Raw genomic sequence first — 25,311 nt, forward strand, 5'->3', positions numbered from 1 at the left:
TACTGTATTGTTTTCTGTAAGAAATCTCTTATGCAAAAAATGCTGTTCGTTTCAGCTCCAGAAGAACCCACATCATATTTTGCCGTTAGTCTTTCATTACCAGTGAGACCATTCTATAAATGCATCACAATTAATAGAACTGCACTGTTCTTAATGTTGAACAGCTTAGTTTATTTTCCTTCCGTGAGGGAAAACAGCAGATTCTAGCTATGATTTCCAGAGTGGCTTGAAAGATTTTATTATTATTATTATTATTATTATTATTATTATTATTATTATTAGCGACTGAGCGGAGAATGCAGACAGGAGGCGTGCTGTTCAGAATCGACTCGTTATCTTTTTTTAAAATAACACTGCGATGTTTTATTGGAACAATTTTCCCTGTTGCGCGTCTTGCTACCTTGAACCAGAGTTGAACTGCCAAGCTGCATCGCCCTGTAACCTGACCAGCGGTTAAACGGTAATCCTTCTTTACGAGGAGGCGGGACCGCTGCCACTGAGCCATATGTGCGCCGCGCGCTGTTATCAGATCGACTCGTTTCCCCGTCTCCCTGGTAATGGTTAAAAATAAAAGTCGCGGTGGAATAGGGTATTCCCCGATGGCGTAAAATGAAAGTCGAAGGAACAGCTGCAACAGAGCCAGCTAGCCTGTGTTTTCCTAGCCGGGTACGGCTGGCCTCGTCCCTGTCATTCACATCATGAGCTGCTGCTGCTGCTGCTGGCACTTTAACAAGCCATGCCCAAACCAGGCAGACATTTATTTGTCAGTGCTTTATTTATCATTTGTATTTTTAACATCGAATATACAGTTACGTTAATTACGATAATTGTGTATAATCGCCATTCCCTGTAGAGTCATTATTGCTGATAAATACGTTTATATCAAAATTCAATGTGCAATTCTGTAAGTAGATCATTAATTTTTCTGCAATACACAAAGTACTGTTTTGGTGCCCATATATGAATGAGAGAAGGCAAAAGGCTTCATTGTCGATATGAACAGTGGAAGGGACCCAAATTAATGCTGCAGTTTTTCCTCCCCTGTGTTTTTAAAATGGGTGATGAATGAAGTGGATTTAACTCCCTTCTGCCGAAGCAGGAGACAGCCGCTCGGTCAGAGCCACTCAGCGAAGCGGGATTAACCAGCTACTGCTGGGACACGCGCGCGCACACGCATACGCACGTTCACACACGCTCACACAGGCACGCACACGCATACGCACGCTCACACACGCACAAACACACACAATCTCTCTCACACACGCACTCACACTCAAACAAACGTACACACACTCTCACACACACACACTGTCACTTACTCACACGCACGTGCACACACACACACATGCACACACACTTCAGCTGGCTTCAAACCACTGCAGTAATCCCACAAATGCCTGCCCCTGTGTTCTCGTCCTGCGCTGCCTGCTCAGCCATTCTGAATGATCCTTGCCCAGAGGCTCCCGTGTGTTTGTTAGCGGGAGCTGAGTACGGTTACTCTGCGCATACTCAGATGAAATACTGCCACTTTGCTTTTGCTCACTCAACTTGGAGTATGTCTACCAATGAAGTGTGTGTGTGTGTGTGTGTGATTCATTGTACTAAAACAATAAAAGATAGCAAGATGATGGCAGCATCCAATATTCAGAAAGGACTTTAGTGCTGATTATAGAGGGATGGCGGTGTCATGTGGCAGGTGGAACTCTGTGACATAACAGACCCACTTCCTGTGATGACGCTGAGCTGTGGTGTGGGGTGTGGACAGCGCTCTCTTGGCTGGAGGAGTCCCGTACAGAGAGGGCCGTGTCCGGCCCCACGTGTTTGGACCGCTGCGCTGGAACATGTCCGCACCAACGCCTGTTTTGAAACTTCACTCCCGGTTTGACACGGGCGGGGGGGAGGATGGGGGGGGTGTAAAAATAGCCGATAGTGTCCCACGGCGTGCCGGAGTGCCCGGCTCCTGTCTTGTGCCGGCGGTGAACAGGCCGTCCGCGGCGTGCGACGAATCGGAGAGGAAATGGTTCCCGTTTACGTCGTCTTCTCCGATCCGTTCAGCCGTCCATTTTGGACCCCGTAAATAATTCATATCCTGTTGTGATGCATCTTTTTTCCTTTCTCACTCTTTCTTTCTCTCTCTCCCTCTCAACCTGTACTCTTTCTCTCTTGCTTTTGTACAGTAAGGCTGTACTGCCCCCCCCCCCCCCCCCCCCCCCAAACTTTCACTGTCGCTCCACGCCACGGTCCCCCTCAGCTGTTCCTCAGATGCCCTTTTGAGTGCTCAGTTATGACGGCCTCGTGGAGGTCAAGGGTGAAGAGTTCACGCTGTGGAAAAGAACCGTCTCCCACAGACGGGATGCGCAGGAGTACTAATCGGCCCGGTGGTTACGATCCGCTCACAGCACATTAACCTTAATTTAGCCCTTTTGGACGGGGCTGACAGATTAGTGAAATCCAATACAGACGCATACGTCATTCGATCGCATTCTGGAATTTGATTTGGGCAACACATTGACCTGCGCAATTTGAATGGCACTAAAATGTATTGGCACATTGTGATGTTTGGACTGTGTTTTCAGAGTGTCCGATAGCTTGAATAGCGAGCCTCCCCGGGTTGTTTTGACGGTTTTGTCCCAGAAGGCCGTGCTTCTGTGACGGGGGCTGCGTTCATTCATGTCCTGTTCCGTGGTGTGCGGGCGCATCCTTGCCCCCTGGCTGAGATTTACTGCCAGGCCAAGGCAGAGCACATGCTGCATAGCTGCATTCCAGGACTTCTTTGAAGCAGGGCATCCAATCAGAACGCAAGGAAATTTCCCCCCCCTCCCCCCACTCCACCACCCTCCGACAACATTGTGTGCGGGGTCCGCAGAACACGGCATGTGAACCATGGAGCTGAGTGAGACCACATCTGGTATTCAGCAGGTGCAGAGTACAGGTATTTGAAGGGGGGCGGTTTTTGGTAGTGTGTCTCTGTTATACCCGCCAACAGTTAGAAATGAACCCATTGGTGAAGTACTTTCAGCTCTGTGTGTGTAGAACATTTGATGTCCATCAACTACAAAGTTATTTAATAGTTTATTAAGGGTTTTTCTTTTAAACTGAAGAATCCAATCATCAAAATACCATCCATTTCCAAGTATAAAACATAATTATATATTACATTGTTCATTCTTCAGAGAATTTTTCTGTGAAAGTCTTATAGACAGCAACACCCCATTTACTGGAAAAGTATATCTAGGGACCCAGGGACCTCTCCTGAGTGCAGTTGTAATTTTACAGTAGCAGTAATGCAGGTCCCGTGTACAATATATCCGCTGTTGCACGTTAGTTTGAGTACGCTGCTAAAACCTGCTGTTTATTCAGCTGCTAAACTGCCTCAGTGATGCTCAGCCAGTGTGTCCTACCTTCTGTCGTAAATGAAATCGAAGGCATCTACAAAATAAATCTGAACAAAATGGAGGGCAGAAGATCTGGATCATGGCCTCCTTCCGCTGCTCTCCTGTTCGAGTTCTCGGGCACCGTTGTGCGGAGGAGACGAAACTGGGGCAGAGAATGCCGTTCTCCACTTAACTCGCGGCCCGAGTATGGGACGGAACGTCTTGATCTACCCGAATCCCAAACGGTGACAGGAGAGCCGCGCTCGCGTCGATACTGAAACGGCCGCGCTGCTGAAGCTCGCTGTGCCCGTGCGCTCGGGGGGCGCTCCGCCCCGGGCCCTGGGGCCGAAATGGAAGCGGAGATGCAGTCGAGCCGCCGGCCCGTCGGTCGGGAGGTGTGGGGATTGGTTTAATGAGATAAAGGCCCCGTCGGGGTCTGGGTTCAGCGGAGAAGGAGCTCGCCTCTGCCACCCGTCCCACAGGAAGCCGTTCTGTGAGCGGGCAGACGCGACCTTTGACCCGGCCTTGATTTCCTGTGCAGTGAGTCGTGGCGGTTCTGTCTGACGCACAGCGGGGCCCCCTCGCCAAGCCTGGGAGCCGCCGTTACACACACACACACACACACACACACACACACACACACAGCTTCACACACATCACTTGGACATGTGGTCTGTCTGAGCTGGCGCTAATGACATCCTTCTCTCTCTCCCTCTCTCTCTGTTTCTTTTTTATCATGAGGTTTTATTGTGTTTGTGAATTGGAGATGAATGAATTTAAAAAATCTCCCTCTCCTTTCTCTCCCCCCCCCTCTCTCTCCCCCTCCCTCCCTCTCCCCCTCCCTCCCTCTATCTCTCTCCCCCCCTCCCCCTCTCTCCCTCCCCCTCCTCTGTCTCTCTGTATTGTAGGAAGCACATAAGGTGAGCCACCCAGGAGGTAATAAGGCAGATGGGACGGCTAAGGGCTCGGAGGAGAAGCCCCCGGAGGCGGCCAGCGAGGTGGGCTGGATGACGTCGGTGAAGGACTGGGCCGGGGTCATGATATCCGCGCAGACGCTGACGGGCCGCGTCCTGGTGAGTGCTTCTGCGGTTCTGTGGTTCTGTGGTTCTGTGGTCCTGCGGTTCTACGCTTCTGCAGTTCTGCGGTTCTGTGGTCCTGCGGTTCTACGGTTCTGAGGTTCTGAGGTTCCCCCTCTGTCGCCCACGCGTCTCCCCCGCTCCTCGGTGAGGAAGACTATTCTGTGCTCACGCCCGTCAGACACTGAGACGTTCTGCAGCTCAGGCGCTCAGGCCCTGCTGGGCTACATGGACTCACTGTGGGTTAGACCTCCACTACCAATCCCCCTTTGACTTATAACCCTCAACTCATCTGACCAGTCAGGCCATATCTCTGATTTGGGAATTTAAACTGCAGCTCTCCTACGCTGTAAAGGGACGTTGCATCAAATAACATCAGTGCTCTTTCTCCTTAACTTTGATTAAGGTTTGTAGTGGTTTCATCTTTTCAATTCTTACACTAAATTTTCCTCTTGGATCTTGTGATTTCAGTAGGACTGTGTGAATATAAGACCAATCTTATCCATAGTCAAAAGTAATGTGGCAGTTGGGTCAGCACACCTGCTTGTGATGAAGGGGTCTACTGAACATTGATTGCGGTAAAGACCGGTTTGCCATAGCGGGAGCATGCAGGGGTGTTGAGTAACTGCTGCCTGAGTGATTTATGTGCCTGGGGCTGAGGAGAGGGGCTGAGGATGTGAAGGGGACCTACTGTAGGCTGTGTTTGTGCTGTAGGCCCCTTCAACAGGTTCTGTCTCCAGTGTGGATGCACACAGTCTCATACTGTTAAACTATGGAGGGAATGTTTATCATTATCATTGTTTTCTTATTTAACTAAATTGCTTTTGTAATTGCGCATGAAGCCAATTTGGGTTTTAATGGAGGCCGCATTTTCAGATGTGCAGTGGGAATTGTAGTTTAATGGGCTGAAACGGTGTAGTCCACTCGATGAACGCTGGTTTAACTGTGCTTCATATGGTCCGGAGGAGCACTCTCTCTCTCCCATCCCTGTTTCACAGCAGCTCGCCCGAGGCACGTGTTGTTTTACTCTAAGTCTGTTTGAGTGGGAGCACATGGTTCACACTCCGCAGTGTGTGTGTGTGTGTGTGTGTAAGGGGGGTGCTGGTGTGTATATTTCAACGTGTGACCTGCTCTAGCAGTCAGGACTGTAATTACTTTTGATGAAACTGAATATGCATGTATGTTGTCTTGTTATGGCTCAAGACGTGTTTTCCTTGTTTTTCGCCAGCCGCTCTCGGTCTGTAAATTGCTGTTAAATGCGCAGTCGTTTAGCTTGCTTCTGTCTGTCAGATCACCCCTGGAGGATGCTGGTCACGTTTAGGACAGTTCCGTTATTGTTTCCGGTTCATTGGGTTTAACTCATCTCTCCTCGTCTCGTCACGTCAAATGAAGTGAAAATTGAAACCCTTTCCGTTCAAGGTCTCCACAAGGGGGAGCCTCGGCAGAGATTTAGTGGCACCGCCCCTGTCCTCACCCCCCCGCCCCCACCCTCATCCTCACCCCCACCCTCATCCTCACCCTCACCCTCTCCCCCACCCTCATCCTCATCCTCACCCCCCCCCTCATCCTCACCCCCACCCCCACCCTCATCCTCACCCCCACCCTCACCCTCTCCCCCACCCTCACCCCCACCCCTGCTGTGTGCGTGTGTGCGTGTGCGTGCGCGTGTGCACGTGCGTGTGTGTGTGTGTGTGCGTGCGCGTGTGCGTGCGCGTGTGTGTGTGTCCGTGTGTGTCCGTGCGTGTACGTGCGTGTGCGTGCGTGTGTGTGTGTGTGTGTGTGTGTGCGTGGGCGGGCGTGTGTGTGTGTGTGTGTGTGTGTGTCCGTGGGCGGGGAGTCTTCTGCCCTCTGTGTGGGCTCTTCTGCTGCTTGGCACACAGGAGCCCGCATTCAGTGAGCCGGGCTCGTAACCATAGCAACTGCAGCTTACCTAAGCGCAGCAGATGTGTGTTCCGTGTCCGCTTTGGGGGGGGGGGGGGGGGATTAAAACCTGTCTTCATGGCATCCCCAGGCCTTTTCGGCCCTGTGCTACCAAACGAACCGGGTGAACCCGAAAGGGTCTGAAGGCAGAGGCTGAAGACGGTGTTTATTTATGTTCGGTTTTGTTGTTTTGCGTGCAGTGCGCGCAGGGGTGCAGGGGGCCTCCCGGTCGGCTGCGCTCCTCATTCATCGCTCGGGCTCAGTGACGGCCGCTGAAAGATCACGCAGCGCCTGAAGGTGCTTTAATTACCGAGCTTTCCAAACACACGCCGCTCCAGCCTCATCTCCACAGAGGCTCCACTTACCCGCACAGCACAATGGCAGTTGCATCATGGGTTATTTTTAGCCATTTTTACAAGATGGCAGGCATGGGGGGGGGGGGGGCTTTGGCAAATAGATGCCCATGCAGGGCCTCCCCAGCTGGGGTAAAGCATGACTTCATCTGTCACTCTATAAATGGTAGACGATGACCCCACCCGCCCCCCCCCCCCACCTCCCGTAACCACGTTGGACCAGAATAATACGATGCCTTATTTTGCCAGAGGCCTCCATTCAGTTACCCTGTGTCACTGGAGCCCTGCCCCTGGTGCCGGCCGCATGCCTCTGAAGCAGGTGGGCAGCCGGGCTCATTACAGGCCGTGTGTTCAAGGGAAAGAGCAGGATTTTATTAGCCTACTGCGGCCTTTTGAGAACGTGGAAGTACATGATGCATTATTCACACAATTAAAGATTTAAGAACAGACATTATTTAAAACATCTCACTCTCTCTATCCCCATCTCTCATTCTCTCTTTCTCTCTCTCTCATTCTCTCTCTCTCCCCGTCTTTCTCTCTCTCTCTCTCTCCCCGTCTTTCTCTCTCTCCCTCCCTCTCTCTACCCCTTGTTTTGTAATAGTGATGATAGAGAGGATCCGTGGTCACATGTTTGTCTGGTTGCCTTAGTCTCTTAATTCTGCTGCATATGTATATATATATATATATATATATTTCCCCATTCAGTGGGAAATCCGTCCCAGGGTTCCCCTCTTTTCCTTGCGATGACAGGTGAGCTGATGTCATCGACCCGCCCGCGCCCCGGCCTGCGTGCCTGTAGGGGGTGCTTTCATGTTGCCGTGTTGTAAAGGAAGTTCTATTTATGACACTGAGCCAAAACGGGACCTCCCGCTTGGCCTCTGACCCTTGGCCTCGTAGGCCTGACCTCTGACCTCGTAGGCCTGGCGTCTGCGTTTCACGGAGACGGTAGACACAACGGCTAGAGAAGGGGCGCTGATCCGGGGACTGAGGATTTAATGAGCGGAGTGAGCTTGTGTCAGAACCTGTTCTGTGCATGAAGGGAACATTTAAGATGAGCTGTGCGTGAAAATGTCCCCGTTCAGCTCAGTGGAAATAAATACCCTGTTCAGCGTGTGGTACGCTGGTAGTACTTGCTGAATGGCCATGCTGACCGTTTATTCCTCAAGGTCAGTGCCTGAAATTTAATTCATGTATCAGTTATTTGTAAAGCATGAATTTGTGATTCCATCCAGGACACAAGGAGGAGGAATTCTGAAGGGAACAGCTCACCTCTGGCTTTAACGGAGAGGAAATCTTTCTCTGCGTCGGGTTTAGTCTCAGAGGATCCAGGATGGTCTGTAAGATCTGCTTCCCAGCAGGCCGCTGCGTGCGTCTGTGCGTCCCTGTGAGAAGATGTTTCCTGGGGGCTGACAGTAATTCAGATTTACGCTGCACACGTTTTATAGCCCATCTCTCTGGCTGAAAGGCACAGGAGCGTGCAGTGCACTCGCGGGTAAGACTGCGATGCCCCCGGCTGGGGTTTGAGTTGTGTTTCTAAAGTTTGGAGACCAGTTCCAGGGGCGCTGATGAGCACCCCCCCCCCCCCCGGCGAGGTGTTTTCCACTGATTTTAGCACCGGTGGCGGGCTGAGGAGGAGGCGCATCCAAACAAACCACAGGAAACAGAAAATCTAATCAAACAAAAAACGTGTTGTGATGGCCGTCCGTTAGCAGGGCATTGTGGTTAATATGTAACCTTCTCTCAATCGCTGTCCTAATGCTTCACATCCGTGGGGTGAACTCTGCAGATCAGAGCGTAAGTGTGGCTTAACGCAGCAGGACCAGGCCGTTACATACGCAGAATCATCTCTGAATCTCTGTCCCGATTTCTCTGATTACCCTACACGGGGGAGTGAACTCCACACATAAGCACATGAGTGTGGTGTAAAGCAGCCTGATCAGGCCATTCAGCCCATTTCCCCCGTTAGCCTGCAGTGTAGAGTGAGTCTACTCTCTCACTCATTCTGTAGAGCCAATCTACCCTCTCACTCATTCTGTAGAGCCAATCTACCCTCTCACTGTGTCCGATGGTACCGTAAAGGATTCGGCGTGCTAGCTGTGTGTTCTGTGGCTGGCTCAGACTGGCGTCGTCTCCAGCCTGGCACCACAAGGGGTCTCCCGCGCCATCGCTGGCGACACCCGGTCTCCCGCCATCTTCTGTGGCACCGCCGCGTCTGCCACCTTCTGTCGGTGGAGATGGGGGTTGGGGGGGTCAGGGGATGGGGTGGGGGGGGCGGTCGGGCGATGTGGCGCCTGTGGGCCCCAGTGCCCGCCGTGCCCGCTGTACCACGCATGCCGTGATGCCCGCTGTACCACGCATGCCGTGATGCCCGCTGTACCGCGCATGCCGTGATGCCCGCTGTACCACGCATGCCGTGATGCCCGCTGTACCACGCATGCTCGTGTGCTCCGCTCTCCCGCTGATCCCGACACGCCCGGGGTGACCCGCGAGCTCGCCAAGCCCCCGTCGCCCGCCTGTTTTAGCGGGAGAGCAGCTGCTCGCCACGCTGTCCTGGGGGCGTACAGGGGCACGTGAGCGGGCGGGGAGGGGGGGCACTATGACCACGACCCCCCCCTCCCCCCGCAAGGAAGCGCTTTCATTTCCTGTCACACATGGTGCAAATGCCGTATCAAATGCATGTCATAAATGACTTCTTGTTTATGTCTTATGAACGGCCACATGGGTCACTTTTCTGCTTGTGCTGTCTGGGAGGGGTTTTCTTCCCGCAGTGCAGCCAAGATGTCCTCTCTGTGCTCCTGGAACACGCTGTTCATGTGTTCTGTCTCACGAACAATACATATTATATTGGGTGTCCCTTTATAGGATTTCAGATTTCAAGATAATCTACCAATGAAATCTCCTGGCTGTTTGTTACATGAACAAAGCGTTACCATAAAAGTAATTACCTGCTTTTAAGCTACGTCGTTTGCACTTTCAGATCTCTTGGTTCAAAGTTGAGCAGTGTCTCAAAAGCACAGTACTGAAAGGCTTAAATACACGCTGTACCTTTATTTTTGGCCCTACGCGGAGCGATGTTCGCTGTGCCACTGAAAGATTTTCCATTTTGAGCCCTCCAGATGATTACTGTTCTGTGTTTTAAAGACTCTGGTGAAAATGGCAGCTCTGCTTGTGTAACGGCTTCCTGTTGGCCGCTTTTCGGATGCTGTGCTGTGAGTGGGTTTCGTTTCTCTGCTCGAGAGGGCAGAGGCACCCCAGGGCTTTACCTTAGCCAGCGGCAGAATTTGTAAAATGTCAGTTTGACAGCTGGACAGACATCCTGCTGGTTTCAGGAAGAATGCTCACCGTTTACGAGGTTCGTAGCTGCTCGGGCTGCTCTGTGCTGGAGTGTTTTTGTGCACCTGCAATCCTCCCCATTACTGCACATGGACCTGGCTGCAACCTGTAGGCTCTGGGGGGGGGGGGGTTATTAACATTTCCCATGGGGGGGGGGGGCGCTTATAATTTGAAGTTAATCTGTTGCTGTCAGCAAAATTGTCAACAGCAACACTGCTGCCATAAATCTGGTTTTGAGAGAGGATGACACAATGACTAATTGGCACACTGTGAAGAGACCTGGGGTCCATGCCACAGCACTGCGTCCACAGCACTGCGTCTCAGCGTTAACTGCTGCCCGTTTTCCTGCCTGTCTGTCTCATATCAACCAGCAGTCCATGTGAGCGGCTTTTCTGTGCAGTGGGTTATTTATCCTGTCTTAGAAAGACACCCCAAAACACTGCATTTAATAACAGGGAAGCCTCAGCAGGTAGTATTGCAGGCGTATATAACAGGTCTTTTTGGAACAGGTAATGGATTAGTTCTGACTCTGCACCTTTTTGTGTTTTAGCCGAGCTCCTGTGATTACAGGAAAAGGGCTAATCTGGAGTGATTAGCCCTGGGACTGCGGCCTGCCCTGGAGCGCGTTTCCCCATAGCGGTGACATTCACGAGCTGTTCTCCAGCTAGCCGTTGCGCTGCTGCGTTCTGCTGAGGCTGGTTAGCTAGCCTCTTCGCTATGACAATGATGAGTAGCAGTATGAATACTATTATTAAAATAGAATCATATTATTAATGTCTTTTTTTTAAAATGGCTGTGAAGTATTACGAGTTGCATTCCATACCTACAGACACAGACCTTCACACACTGAATATGGTATACCGGTAATATCAGCGCTAAAGATGTTTCTCTCTTTTTTTTTAAATTGTATTATGTTGTGAATGGAATTGTCAGTTATCTCTGCGTAGCCTAACGCGATTATCTCTGCGCGTCCTCGTCCTCTTCACGCACGTCTCAACCCTAAAACCTTACCCTAACCCTAACCCTAACCCTAACCCTAACCGGCTCCCGTTCAGCGAGCCGACGGCCCTGCTGTGTGCGGCGTAACGTAAAGGCGCCGACGCCGCTGGAACCCGGAGGCGCGGGTAGCGCGAGTCTCGCAGTGGGCGTGGCCCCAGTGCGGTCACATGACCGGGGCGTTGTGGAAGATGAGCCGCGTGGCGCAGCTGACTGAAGCCCGTCGCTCCGTGTAGCCGCAGCTGGCCTCCTCCTCAGATCTGAGCATCGGAACTGCCGTTTCCGAAGCATACGAACCGCTCCGATGCGCTTGGCAAGGAGCCGCCGGCTTCTTTTCTGACACGATAAGCCCTGCAGAATGCCGCTGGAACGCTTGCTGTAGCCCTCCGGTCGTCTCCCATGGATACGGTAGCCTGGGATACGTTACGGGTGACTGGCCGGTCACCAGGAGGGAGCTGACGTGGTGACCTCTGACCTGCTTTGTCCTTGGAGGGAGAAGGCCGGTTGGGCTGATGACGTAGCGCGCTAGCCATGTCCAGGCTAGTGGGGCCGGCCCGGTTTTGTCGGGAGGGACCTGTGCGAATGGAGCCGATTTGGAGGCTTGTGGTTTTTGCTGAAATTTGTCACTCGAAATAAAGATGTGGTTTAGGAGGAGTCCGGGGCGCGCGGGCTATGCGACCCCTGCGCTTACGGCCTTTCCCTCTGAACCCGATACGGCGGTACGAGGGCGGGCGCATGCTTGGCTGCGCGGGTGAAATGTTAGATGGTGGGGGGGCGGGGGGGCAGGGGGCGGGGGGTGCGGAAAATGTGGCGGTAGAGGGGGGTTGTGGCCCTCCCCTCCCCTCTGACTCGACCCGTAGGCCCTCAAGGCTGACGGGGACGTGACAGCACGCCACTGTTTACCCGAAAACAGCACGCGCCCCTCAAACGAAGCAGATCGGTTTCGCACAAATGGGACTGGGCTGCCCCTTCTGACCATGTGACCACCGGCGACGCGACAGCGCTTCCTGATTCTGCGTGTCGGGGAAACGGCGAGCAGGCCCAGGCGTTTATTTAGGAAATATGTCCCGATGAGGACTACTGTTCCAGTAATGAGCTCAGAGGGGGAGGAGCTCTCCATAACATGAGCGGTCTGATGAGCAGCGATGCTCAGAAAATATGTCTCTCTAGCTTCAACAGAATCTTTAATAGGAAGAATATGAAATCCACAGACTTTTTAGTCTGGTGTATTGACATGTTGAAAAATAATGAATTTTAGAAAGGACGTGCAATGAATGGTAGGTCACAGTCGTGTCTGACAGTGCAGCAATATGGAAACATTACAGTAGGTTACTGTAAAGAAATAACAGACTATCATTTTCTGGTGCAGTAAACTAGATGGAATTTTTGTTGCTGGACATATTATAAAGCATACAGTATAGTTCTGCGTTTATGATTTAAAATATTTGAATCTTGCGTTATATGGAGCGCATGTTTAGAATAAGTTTGAAGGGCAGTTGTAACGATACCTAATGCATTTTTATTAGCCCATGGCGAATTCACTGATAGGAGATTTGCGTTGACCGATGTGGGATTGCCTCCTGAATCAAATGTGCACATTTTAATATGCAAACAGACATTCACCTGCAATTTACTGCAGCCCCCCCCCCCTCATTTTGTCTCTCTTCATGAAAGGTCTTTAATTACAATGCCTCATTGACGGTGACACGTTCTTAAACGTTCCATCATTTAAAGACTAATTAGAGCAGACCCAGTGACATTGAGCCACTTGGCAATCTCCCACAAGGTCATAGGACCAGACGGGAAGGTTTTATTTTATAGGCAACATACAGGTAGATTACCTATAACCCTAATTAGATATTGTGTCATAACTAAGCACGCTCCTCATAGTGACCTTGTGGTTGTTTGCCTATGCAGAAAGGGTTGCAAAGAGAGGTTTTTTTTTCACAGGTATTTCCCATTACTACAATAGGTAATTATATCCTGAAGCATTTTATTGTACAAAAGCCTACAAAAGTCTTGCGCTGTGTTATCCCAGGTTTAAAGTCAATTCCAGTGAGGAAATGAATTGAAATGTAATTCATTCATGTAAAAGTTTCCACAGGAAATGATTGGATGCAAGGTATTGCGGCAGAGAGCGCCTGCCAGTCTGTTTGACTTTATTCAGCAGAATATTGTGACTTAAATTCATCATCAGAGGACAGCCGTTCTCCCCTAAAAGGCCTCCATCCAGCGGGCTTTTACAGCTCGCTGCAGTCATCCAAGCCCACTTAGCTAATTACAAGCAAGCCAGACTTCAACGAGCTCAAAACCTTCCAGCCCGTTAAGTAATTAAAAGATTTCCTTGAGTTCCTGGGAAAGACTCTAAAATAATGAGTCTCCATTTTTTTAATGGAGATTGATACACTGCTACATGCTCAGGTTAAAAAAAACCAGCAGGCGTATAAATCAGTGGAATTACACTCACTGTGGCAGGTGGCATCCGCTCGACAGGTGAAGTCGCACAAGACGCATTTTGCGGAGTTCAGTTTGTTCGGTTGCTGAAGTCGTCGGCATGTCTTCCTGGCCATGCTGTTTCCCTGTGAAGCAGTTGTGTGGAAATGTGATGCAACTTAATGACATCAAATCCACTCTCTTCGCTTTATTCATTCTCTGCAGACTTTATTTATGTATTTATATATTTTTGCCACATACGGCCAAACTGCAGTGAGAGAACGTTGATCTGCAGGCTAACACTCTCCAGCAGTGACTGAGCACTTTTTTCGATGTTGGTCTGAATTCTAAGCCAGTGTTAGGGGTGGGCTGTTGGAGCCTGAGGAGTCTGTGCTTGCCAACTAATCTATTGTAAGACACGGTTATCTGCCCTTGGTGCTGTGGGTCTGTAAAAAGTGATGTTGGCTGGTAAGAGAGGCTTGGTTCTGACTCACAGAGAGCAATGGCTGATCTATAAAATATATATTTTCAATTCCAAAACAGTTCAGACTTTTGTTTTTATCATTAGCAGCCATCCCTGTGGCTAACTGTTCTATGTTTGTGATTTCCCTGTCCTGCTTAATTTTGATTCATTTAGAATTTTGAGCAAACACAATGTTCTGCCAAAAAATCCATTTTCAGTGTAGTTGCCATCTGCCATCTCCTCTATATATTCCAGAGCAGTTCTCCCTGTATTATGACAGTCTGAATGGCAGTTAAACCTGGTCCTGAATCAGCTGTATAAGCTGGATGAGCTTTGGATGTGTCCGTGTCTTTGTGTCCTGTGATTGGCTGAGCCTCGTCTCTGTGCTGGGAGGTGTTTGTGTCCTGTGATTGGCTGAGCCCCGTCTCTGTGCTGGGAGGTGTTTGTGTCCTGTGATTGGCTGAGCCGCGTCTCTGTGCTGGGAGGTGTTTGTGTCCTGTGATTGGCTGAGCCCCGTCTCTGTGCTGGGAGGTGTTTGTGTCCTGTGATTGGCTGAGCCGCATCTCTGTGCTGGGAGGTGTTTGTGTCCTGTGATTGGCTGAGCCCCGTCTCTGTGCTGGGAGGTGTTTGTGTCCTGTGATTGGCTGAGCCGCGTCTCCGTGCTGGGAGGTGTTTGTGTCCTGTGATTGGCTGAGCCCCGTGTCTGTGCTGTGAGGTGTTTGTGTCCTGTGATTGGCTGAGCCCCGTCTCTGTGCTGGGAGGTGTTTGTGTCCTGATTGGCTGAGCCCCGTGTCTGTGCTGTGAGGTGTTTTCAGACGGTGGTTGGTGTTGATTACTCTGGTTCAGAGCTCTTCTGAGCGCTCTGACAGCAGGAGCAGGTGACGCTGACTGACCCTCCTGTCTGAGCAGCGCCGGTACAGGAAGAGTTTTAATGGGACGCGGTGCAGTGACACACTGTGTGTGTGAAGTCATTCTCATTTCAGCAGAAATGGTAGCAAAGCTGTCAGATCAAGGTCACAACCTGTGTACACACACACATACACACACAGGCTCACACACACACGCACATGCGCCACACACACACACACACGGGCTCACACACACACGCGCCACATACACACACACACATGCACCACACACTCACTCACACACACACACACACGCATGCAACACACACACGCACACACACACACGCATGCACCACACACACACACACACACACTATTGTGATATTCAGCATCACACACTGATGGAAGGGTCACCACTGTGACAGTCTATATCACACTGTCGCACTGCAGGCATAATCTCAGACTGGTTTTTCTTCTCTTAAGGGAAGGGGGTTAAGGATCAAGTTAGTGTCATATTACACAGATTAAATTGGATTCCAGCCTTTGGGACTCTCTGTGGTGTAATAGCATTAATGCACTGTAGTGACTACCGATGACTGTGTTTCTCCTGAGAGAGTCTGTTGAAATATAGTGACACCTCATGAATACTTTTTACATTTTTTTATTGCTGCAGATACAGATGCCAAAGCAGTTTAATTATTTGAGAGGTCGCCACTGATGCATTTCATTTGATTTTTTTTCAATTGGCAGAGCCCAGCTTCAGAACAGAGTCGCCTAATTAGGAGTACAACTTCTGCAATATCACAGGCGGTTCATTTGCCGTTGGATAAATATGAGGTATCATGCGAATTAATGACTTCAAATATCGAATACTCAATAGTTAGATTTTAAAAATAAACTGTCATTTCAGAACACAAACTATCAACAGCTACTTTTGTTTGGGAATCGGTCTCATATTCAGATTAAGCAGGCTCAGTTCAGTCTGAAACTTGCTTCTTACGTTATGTTTATTTGGCAGACGCTTTTATCTGAAGCTTCTTGGGAAAACTGCGCTCTCATATGATAGTGACTCATTGTCCCAGAGCTTTGATTATGGGCAGTATTCGCATATTTCAGACTGCTGAACAAAATAATTTTGTAACAGTGTTATGCTGAACATGAATGCAGGTAAGCACAGTGACACTGTAGTAGTTATTATTGTACTAAACCATGTCTTTATCGGTCCATATTTTTTTTTAAACGTGCTCTGGCAACATGAAGGCACGTATGTCATGTGAATAACGGAAACTTATTTGAGAGTAATTACAGTAAACACCAGAAGCAACATGATATCAATATCACAAAATATTTCATCATGCATAGCACACCACGTCTTGCCTGCTTCCTCCTGGCTGGACAGGGTGTACGATATACACACAGATATCAGCCGCTGTCATCGCCAGCACCAGTGAAATGCGAGACATGACTGCACATGCTCATTTTATTTGGCACACGTTTAATTTTCTGCAACCAATAAGGGCGCATTAATAGCCTTAAACCCAGTTGTAATGGCACTGTCAGTCAAACGGCGAGTGTGCTTACAGCAGCATCATAATGGGCGTACAGACATTACGGGGCTAAGTGATTTGAGTAGCAATAAGCACATATTTATCCAGGGGTTACTGGAGCGTATCCGATGTCCACCATTACGCAGCTCGTTCTGGAGGGAGTCTGGGCAGTGGGTCAGGGGTCTTGGGTTTCTGATGAGCTGCTCCTCTGGTCTTGGCTCTGTGGGCTGGCCCTGCTGGGTAACCTGTCCTCCAGTGTTGACTCTGCCCCTCTCAGTCTGACCGTTCCCACATGAACAGCTCCTAAAGACTGTTTTTTTTGTTGTTTTTCTGTGTCCGTGGAAACCCACGAGTTCTAAGAAGTGGAGGGCCGACCTTAAAATCGACCTTGCCCAACCCAGGCCTTTTGTTAGCAGTTTTTTTAAATAATTAACCAATTTGTGCATTAATTATTACCCATAACTGTCTATTTGCCATTTACATAACTGCACAAAGTGCATTCAGAGCAACCTGATGTTTTTTTTTTTCAATTAGAAAATAATTTCAGTTGAACATGCAGTCTTGTGAAGTGTATCAGTTGATATTATGTGGACCTTGTTTAAGCTGGCATACTTGCAAACACTACAAATCAACCAGAAGAAAGTTCATTGGAGATTATTGATTTAATGTTATTCCACTTCCTCCTCTATTTGTGGCTTCTCTGGCATCGATTGTCTGTGTTCAGTATATTTAATTTAATATTTAATTACATTTAATAAGCGATTGTGCGGTGCTGGTAGTTTCTCCTGTGTATGTATGCTGGGGGACGGTCCGTGAGGTTATGTTTGTCAGTGCCGGTGGAGAGGTTTAAAGGGCTTTGACCTTGTTTAAGTTGCCACCGTGGCGAATATCGAACGGATATCTGAAGGTCATCATCCTTTCATCCTTGTTCCGCCCCCCCCCCCCCCCCCCCCCCCCCCCCCCCCTCCGTCCTTCTAAAACTGACGAAACGGAGCGTGAAGGTGCGTCTGTTTGAGAGTGAAAAGTGCGTTTAGGTAATTAGCCGTGTGGAGAGAGCCGGGCCCAGCCGGATCTGCACCAGTTCAGCGGTTTGTTCCGCTGCTTGGCCTCGTCTGAAGTTGCATTAATATCGACTTCAAAGTGTTATAATGCATCAAAGGCTGAGCGAGCTGAGGCCCCGCCCCACCCCGCTCCATTAGAGACCGCTGGGCTGCCCTCGCTCGCCCCGCCCCACTCCATTAGAGACCGCTGTGCTGCTGAGGCGCTAGGCTGCTCGCCCCGCCCCGCTCCATTAGAGACCGCTGGGCTGCCCCGCCCCGCCCCGCCCCGCTCCATTAGAGACCGCTGAGGCGCTAGGCTGCCCTCGCTCGCCCCGCCCCGCTCCATTAGAGACCGCTGGGCTGCCCTCGCTCGCCCCGCCCCGCTCCATTAGAGACCGCTGGGCTGCCCTCGCTCGCCCCGCCCCGCTCCATTAGAGCCCGCTGGGCTGCCCTCGCTCGCCCCGCCCCGCCCCGCTCCATTAGAGACCGCTGGGCTGCCCTCGCTCACCCCACCCCGCTCCATTAGAGACCGCTGGGCTGCCCCGCCCCGCCCCGCCCCACTCCATTAGAGACCGCTGAGGCGCTAGGCCGCCCTCGCTCGCCCCGCCCCGCTCCATTAGAGACCGCTGGGCTGCCCTCGCTCGCCCCGCCCCGCTCCATTAGAGACCGCTGGGCTGCCCTCGCTCGCCCCGCCCCGCTCCATTAGAGACCGCTGGGCTGCCCTCGCTCGCCCCGCCCCGCTCCATTAGAGCCCGCTGGGCTGCCCTCGCTCGCCCCGCCCCGCTCCATTAGAGACCGCTGGGCTGCCCTCGCTCACCCCACCCCGCTCCATTAGAGACCGCTGAGGCGCTAGGCTGCCCCGCCCCGCCCCGCTCCATTAGAGACCGCTGGGCTGCCCTCGCTCACCCCACCCCGCTCCATTAGAGACCGCTGGGCTGCCCTCGCTCGCCCCGCCCCGCTCCATTAGAGACCGCTGAGGCGCTAGGCTGCCCCGCCCCGCCCCGCCCCGCTCCATTAGAGACCGCTGAGGCGCTAGGCCGCCCTCGCTCGCCCCGCCCCGCTCCATTAGAGACCGCTGGGCTGCCCTCGCTCGCCCCGCCCCACTCCATTAGAGACCGCTGAGGCGCTAGGCTGCCCCGCCCCGCCCCGCCCCGCTCCATTAGAGACCGCTGAGGCGCTAGGCTGCCCTCGCTCGCCCCGCCCCGCTCCATTAGAGACCGCTGGGCCGCCCTCGCTCGCCCCGCCCCGCTCAATTAGAGACCGCTGGGCCGCCCTCGCTCGCCCCGCCCCGCTCCATTAGAGCCCGCTGGGCTGCCCTCGCTCGCTCCGCCCCGCTCCATTAGAGACCGCTGAGCGACTCGGGGTGTAATTAGCCGGGTCAACGGGAACATCTCGGTGGTTTTTGTTGCGTGAGGTCCTGTAACTCGAGGACAGGCTGTATCACCCAGGAAGAGCTTTGATGTGGGCGGTTTCTCGATTTTAAGATTTTTTTTCTCTCTTTAAAATGTTTCCCTCTTTGGTTGGAGATGGTTACGGTTGTCAGGTCAGAACGAGAGGTGTGTGTTCAGCTGCTGATCTGTTGTGAGCATCTCTGTTATTACAAACAGACACGCACCTACCGTACTATATGTTTAATAATTTAATATTGTGACCACAAAAATAACTAGTCCGCAGTAGAATTGAAAACAGTGGAATAAATAAATATTAGTAATGTGGTCTAGATCTGCGATTAAAGCTCAGGTTGACTGAAGGAGGAGACCGGTTCTGTCGGACGTCCTCATTTAAGCTCGTATTGTGCCTATGGGCCCCACATGATGGACAGTGTCACACATCACGCGCGTATGATTTCCCAGCAGCCACCTGTCTCCTTTCCGCCTGGTCGATCGCTCTTAGTTTGACGTGAGCTCAGAAGCGGGGCATTTATTTAGAAGGCTCCTGTGACTGATTTGTCTGGCTGCCTTCACTGGCTCTGGTCCTTCACAGGGTCTTGTCCTTGACAGGGTCTAGTGCTTCTGAGACCCGTAAGAACACGTCCTCTGCAGTAACTGTGATAGATAAAGTGATAAAATCTTGGGCACTTATAATACTGTACATAATTCAGCAATATATTTCTGTACTGTCTTCAGCACTGGGGCACAGATATTTGTACTTACAGGCCTGCATACAGTATGATGAATTATATGTTTTATTTTCTCATGTTTCTTTCCATGACGTGAATGGTAAACACACTGGAAATATTTCCATTTACCCGTGTTTTATATTGTATAACGATTAGATATACGAGCATGTTGAGCAGATGCTGTAGTCACATTGGTTTCTCGTTTTTGTATATTATTGTATTTCGTTAAATCAGCACAGATTCCCAGTCATGGGGGTTATGTAATGCTTCATGTCTCTTTGTTATGTGGCCTTTGTTGGATCCCGGATGGCATTACCTGTATCAGTGCTGTGCTGTGAAACATTGCTTCTAATGATTTACATTTTTTAAATGGGTGCCTGCGTTGTATCAGTATTTCATTATGGACTTGCGCGCTGCGGTAAAATCCATGCTTAACATGCAAATGAGAAGCACTAGCTGCCAGGTTATTATAACCTACGCGGTTATCATAATTCAAGCTGCTCATTTCTGGGAGAAAATTGAATCGCAGGGTTTCTGTGTGGAGCTGAGAGCCGTTGAGGTTAGTCAGCCGTGGCTGTTATTCGGTCCGGGGCCTCCTGCTTTTCATTCCGAACATTCACTGGATGATCGTGCACTCGCATCACACACGTGTGATCTGTAACAGTGTGGTGGTGTAGAACAGTGGGTAGTGAATAGTGTGCAGCCGTAAGGTCGTGTGTTCGATTCCTAGATAAGGCACAGCCGTCGTACTCTTGAGCGAGGCTTCTGATCAGAACCGTTTCACTGAATTTTCAGCCCTGAAGATTTTAAAGCATCGGGCAGATTGTGATCTGTGTCAGGTGCTCTGCTAAAAACCTAGAATGTTCTGTATTTAGGGCAGCAGTGTAGCATAACGGCTAGGGAACTGGGCTCATAACTCCGTGGGTTTAGGTTTGAGTCCCCAGGGGCCCTGTCAGTGCACCCCTGAGCACGGGATAATCTCATTGGCTACAGGATATATCCAGCTTTATATCGCAAAAAGAATGTAAACTGTGTCACGCTCTCACTCTGGATAAAAGCGTCTGCTAAGGGTCTGAGTTTTAGCTGTAATGTAAACAGGTGATACAGCTGTGAGCTCAGACAACTGTAGGCCCCAACTGTGACTTCCTCAGGGCTTTTGAAGCTGAAAATTTAAATTGGAGATTTAGATTAGAAGTCATTTTTGACGTTGATTAATAGGCGTCCATTTATATATTTATGCATTTCTCCCGAATTTGGAATTCACCAGCTGTGCCTCTCGTTACCATGGTGCCAGTCCTGTCTGTGCATTGCAGCCGGGGAGGGGGGAGGTGGGGGGGGAGTAGGAGAGGAGAGGGGGGGGGAGGTGGGGAGGGGAGGGGAGGGGAGAGGAGAGGAGAGGAGGGGGGAGGTGGGGTGGGGAGGGGAGAGGAGAGGAGAGGAGGGGAGAGGAGAGGAGGAGAGAAGAAAGGAGGAGAGGAGAGGAGAGGAGGGGGGAGGTGGGGAGGGGAGGGGAGAGGAGAGGAGGGGGGAGGTGGGGAGGGGAGAGGAGGGGGGGGTGCTTTTTTGATGTTCCTTCCTGCGAGCCAGCAACCAGTGATCTTCCATTTCAAAGCCACAAAGTGCTACGCTAGCTGTTCCTAACGGGCCTAAGTGTCACCCTCAGATTGTTCTAATAACACTTGAATGTGTTCACACTGAGAATAAAAGTGAAAATAAAGCTTAGTTCTAGAAATGTCCTAGTTTCTATAATTGGGGACTTCTGTGAAGGGGGAAAAAAATATATCTATCATTCATCGTTCTAAAATCTTTCCAATTTGCTTAAAATAGTCAAGCCGCACGAACGGAATTGTTAAATAAAGCGTCAAATGTTGAAAGGGGGGGGAAAGAGGAATAAAAGGAGTGAAATGAAGCCACGCGCTGTTCTCCTCGGTGCTTCCTAAACTCGTTTGATGCTGTGCCCCACTCTGCTGGAGTGCCTGGAACACTTCCAGAGAGGCTGTGAGTCTCGTCTGGGCGAATCGCGGGACTTAAGAGTTTTGTTTCTGTAATGGAAGCCTTTGCATCTCTCTGTGGTCCTGAGCTGTTTGTGTCGCGACTTTGACCTTGCCCCCCCCTCCCCCCGCCCCCGCTTCTCAGCTGGGCAGTGTCTGCTTCCAGCTTTGGGCTGTGATGCGTGTACTGCCCCACTGCATTGTGGGTACATTATCTGATATCATCATATTCAGGTTGAAATGCTATGCGGAGTCTGAAAAGAGTCACTCAAGATGACTGTTATAAAAAGGCTTTTACGTCATAAATAAATGCAGGCCTGAATCTCCAACATCGTTCTGCTGGAGGACAATATAACATCCTATCCTAGCTTTCTGTTACGCAAAGCTCATCCAGATTAAAATGTAACATCATGAACAGTTGCGCATCTTGTTGTACATGTTGTCCGGGTATTAAAGTGAAGTTCTGGAGAGATACTGAGTAAATGCCAGCATGTTCATATCTGCACATTACGTGCTGCACAGCTCAGTGCTGAAACGGCTCACATCCTATTGAGTACTTGCGATTCTGTATGGATTCATATAATTAATGGATCCATATAATTACTCTATCACTGAGCATTTTCCTGCGCGTGGTTTCAAACTGCTACACTCTCTGCAGCCCTGTGGAGCGCGTGGAGCTCAATGAAGCTACGAGTCTGGTGACACCATGGCCTGTTAGCCCCTCCCTCCCCGGTGACACCATGGCCTGTTAGCCCCTCCCTCCCCGGTGACAGCATGGCCGATTAGCCCCTCCCTCCCCTGTGACACCATGGCCGGTTAGCCCCTCCCTCCCCTGTGACACCATGGCCTATTAGCCCCTCCCTCCCCTGTGACACCATGGCCGGTTAGCCCCTCCCTCCCTCCCCTGTGACACCATGGCCTATTAGCCCCTCCCTCCCCTGTGACACCATGGCCGGTTAGCCCCTCCCTCCCCTGTGACACCATGGCCGGTTAGCCCCTCCCTCCCTCCCCTGTGACATCATGGCTGATTAGCCCCTCCCTCCCCGGTGACACAATGGCCGATTAGCCCCTCCCTCCCAGGTGACACCATGGCCGATTAGCCCTCACCCCCAGAGCTGCTGTGGTCAGCAGCTGCATTCATAAACAGTCTCAGAACTGGAGACTCCCCTGCCTGTCTCCTGACCTCCTCCATTATGCGCTGAAAGACCAAACCGGGCCTGGACCAGCACTCCCGCTCCTGGGTCCATGATTCCAGTCCAGGTGCTGCGGAATGCCGCTAGTGAGGAAAACCCCCAGCTGGACGGTTAACCGACCCCCCCCCCCCCCCCCCCCATGTTCCGCCTTTTCATATATTTCAGTCTAAACTGAACATGATTTTTCGTGCTGCTAATTGCTGTGACCTTTCAAAACAAATCAAAACATATTTAACCATGTTTCATTTCTCCAGTTTTAAAAACTCATTCTCTGGGATAGCCTGTTTGTTTATATCTTACTTTCTGTTTCTCCTGTATAGTATTTAATTACCGGAAATGAATCCACAAAACCTCATTAGTACTTTCCACCTTAATTATATATTATATAAAAGTTAATTTCTGGTTACTGAAATATGAGCAGAAGCAATAACACGGGTTATTAGGTATAGAGTGTAACAGACGTTCATGTTTCGCCATTTGGGCAGGGATTCCTTAAACATTTAACAGTACCGTATTTTGGGACGAGGCCTGTCTGTTCTGAAAACACATTAATCCATTTATAGAGAGGACGGTGATGTCATAATGCAGTGTGTGGAGCGGAACACTCAGCCCACAGTGTTCTCTTTGTTCCGGAGATTTCCCAGAGGCCCTCTGACCGACACCAGCAGTGGGAGATTCCACTTCCCCTCCAGCGTGCGGTTCCTTACGTTGCTGTACGTACTTACACTCATTACCTGAACTGGAAGAAAACAGTGATCATACAAACAAATAAAGAATGTTGACGGTGTGCAATCGATGCACTCAATGTGAGAAGACAATACAGCAGTGATGAATCCACATCACACCATCAGAAACACAGGGGAGAAATGCAGATGAAGTCCAGGAGAATCCGAGGAGCTTGTGGGCTGAAAGGGAGCGGGGGGGTGGTTGGGGGGGAGGGGTTTAGGTGACACGTTGCCTGATCAGTTAGGTCAGAGTATAGGGTTATGCTTAATGTGAGGAATATTACCCAGCTCAACTGCTCGACCGGGGTCATCCAAGTCTTCAAATTACCTAAAGACGTGAGGTACACCATTCCCCACTCCTAGAGCTGCCCAACCCATGTGAGGTAGGCCAGCCCCGACCCACCCCCACCCCCACCCAACCCATGGCACAAACCTTTGACTCGTTAAGAACACCTACACTTAGAGCAAGCCTCTGAGGGCGACTACACAAAATCCCCAATGCAGTAATACTAACCCTAACCCTAACCCTAACCCTAACCGCACATGCAGTAATACTACCCCTAACCCTAACCCTAACCACACATGCAGTGTACTGGGCTTTTGCCAGCTGCTTTGGGAAACCCCACCTGTCTTTGGCACAAGGTCTGGAGTGTGGACGTAAACAAACAATGTTCAACATGACATTTACACCTAAGTGCAGGAGCAGTGTGGAATATCAGACACCGAGCTACTTGAGTGATTATTATGCGTGGAAGATAACCTGACGTAAGATTGGGTTTCTGCCGGGGCTTCCACCCCAGTGTTTGGTTTCTCTGTGGATTGGCCTCTGTTAGGACTTTGTTAGTAAACTGAATGAAAATCTAATCCTGCTTTGTTGTTTTACGCTATTACATAGGTGCATGTATTCAGTGAAGCTGAGTTACATTACATTATATTGTAGGCATCTTATCCAGAGCGACTTACACATCTTCTCACACAGCATTCACATTGCATCCATTTATACGATAGGATATATACTGAAACAATTAAGTACCTTGCTCAAGGGTACAATGGCAGTGTCCTACCTGGAAATCGAACCTGTGACTTTTAGGTTACAAGACCAGCTCCTTACCCATTATACTACTGTAAAGGGCAAACCATCTTTAAAAATGCTGTTTGTTTTCTTGTTGATATTTTGCTCACTGTGACTCAGAGAGTCTGTACCCGCTCTTGTGCTGCTGTGCTGTGTACCGCAGACCACAGCTTCTTTAGCTGCTCTGTACCGCAGACCACAGCTTCTTTAGCTGCTCTGTACCGCAGACCACAGCTTCTTTAGCTGCTCTGTACCGCAGACCCCAGCTTCTTTAGCTGCTCTGTACCGCAGACCACAGCTTCTTTAGCTGCTCTGTACCGCAGACCACAGCTTCTTTAGCTGCTCTGTACCGCAGACCACAGCTTCTTTAGCTGCGGCTGCACGGCGGCTCAGAGTGGAAGGGCATCACCACAGCGGCTGACTCTTAATCCCCAGAATTAAACGCTTAATGGCGGGAACTGAATTAGCGGTCATTGTGACGATGAGGATGACCGTGTTTCCCCCTAATCCTCACAGAGGACATTTTGATGTTTTGTTCCTGATGGCACCAGGGACGCGCTGTGGCTATATTGTTCAGTCCCCTTTTGGGGGGGCGGGGAGCGTGATGCTGTAGGCTGTGTGGTTCAGTCCCGTTTTGGGGGGCGGGGAGCGTGATGCTGTAGGCTGTGTGGTTCAGTCCCCTTTTGGGGGGCGGGGAGTGTGATGCTGTAGGCTGTGTGACGTGGTGGTGAACCTCCAGCAGTGATCCTCCCCGACGCAAACACGGAATCCGTCTGTCATCTGCGGCAGTTTCTCCCACCTCCCGCTACGCGTGACCAGGGCCCTGGT

The 25,311-nt window shown here is 50.6% G+C and overlaps 1 protein-coding gene across 24 annotated transcripts in view; it reads left to right on the plus strand.

The window, feature by feature from the left end:
* LOC118219574 (calcium-activated potassium channel subunit alpha-1) overlaps positions 1-25,311 on the plus strand; it is a 172,936-nt gene that overhangs the window by 29,847 nt on the left and 117,778 nt on the right. For all 24 annotated transcript variants that reach the window (XM_035402823.1, XM_035402824.1, XM_035402830.1 and 21 more), the window contains exon 2: positions 4,283-4,447. In XM_035402823.1, the coding sequence (XP_035258714.1) occupies positions 4,283-4,447 (165 nt within the window). The remainder of the gene's footprint in view (positions 1-4,282; positions 4,448-25,311) is intronic.

This window comes from Anguilla anguilla, chromosome 2 (assembly GCF_013347855.1).
Source record: "Anguilla anguilla isolate fAngAng1 chromosome 2, fAngAng1.pri, whole genome shotgun sequence".
In the NCBI taxonomy this organism is placed as follows: Eukaryota; Metazoa; Chordata; class Actinopteri; order Anguilliformes; family Anguillidae; genus Anguilla; species Anguilla anguilla.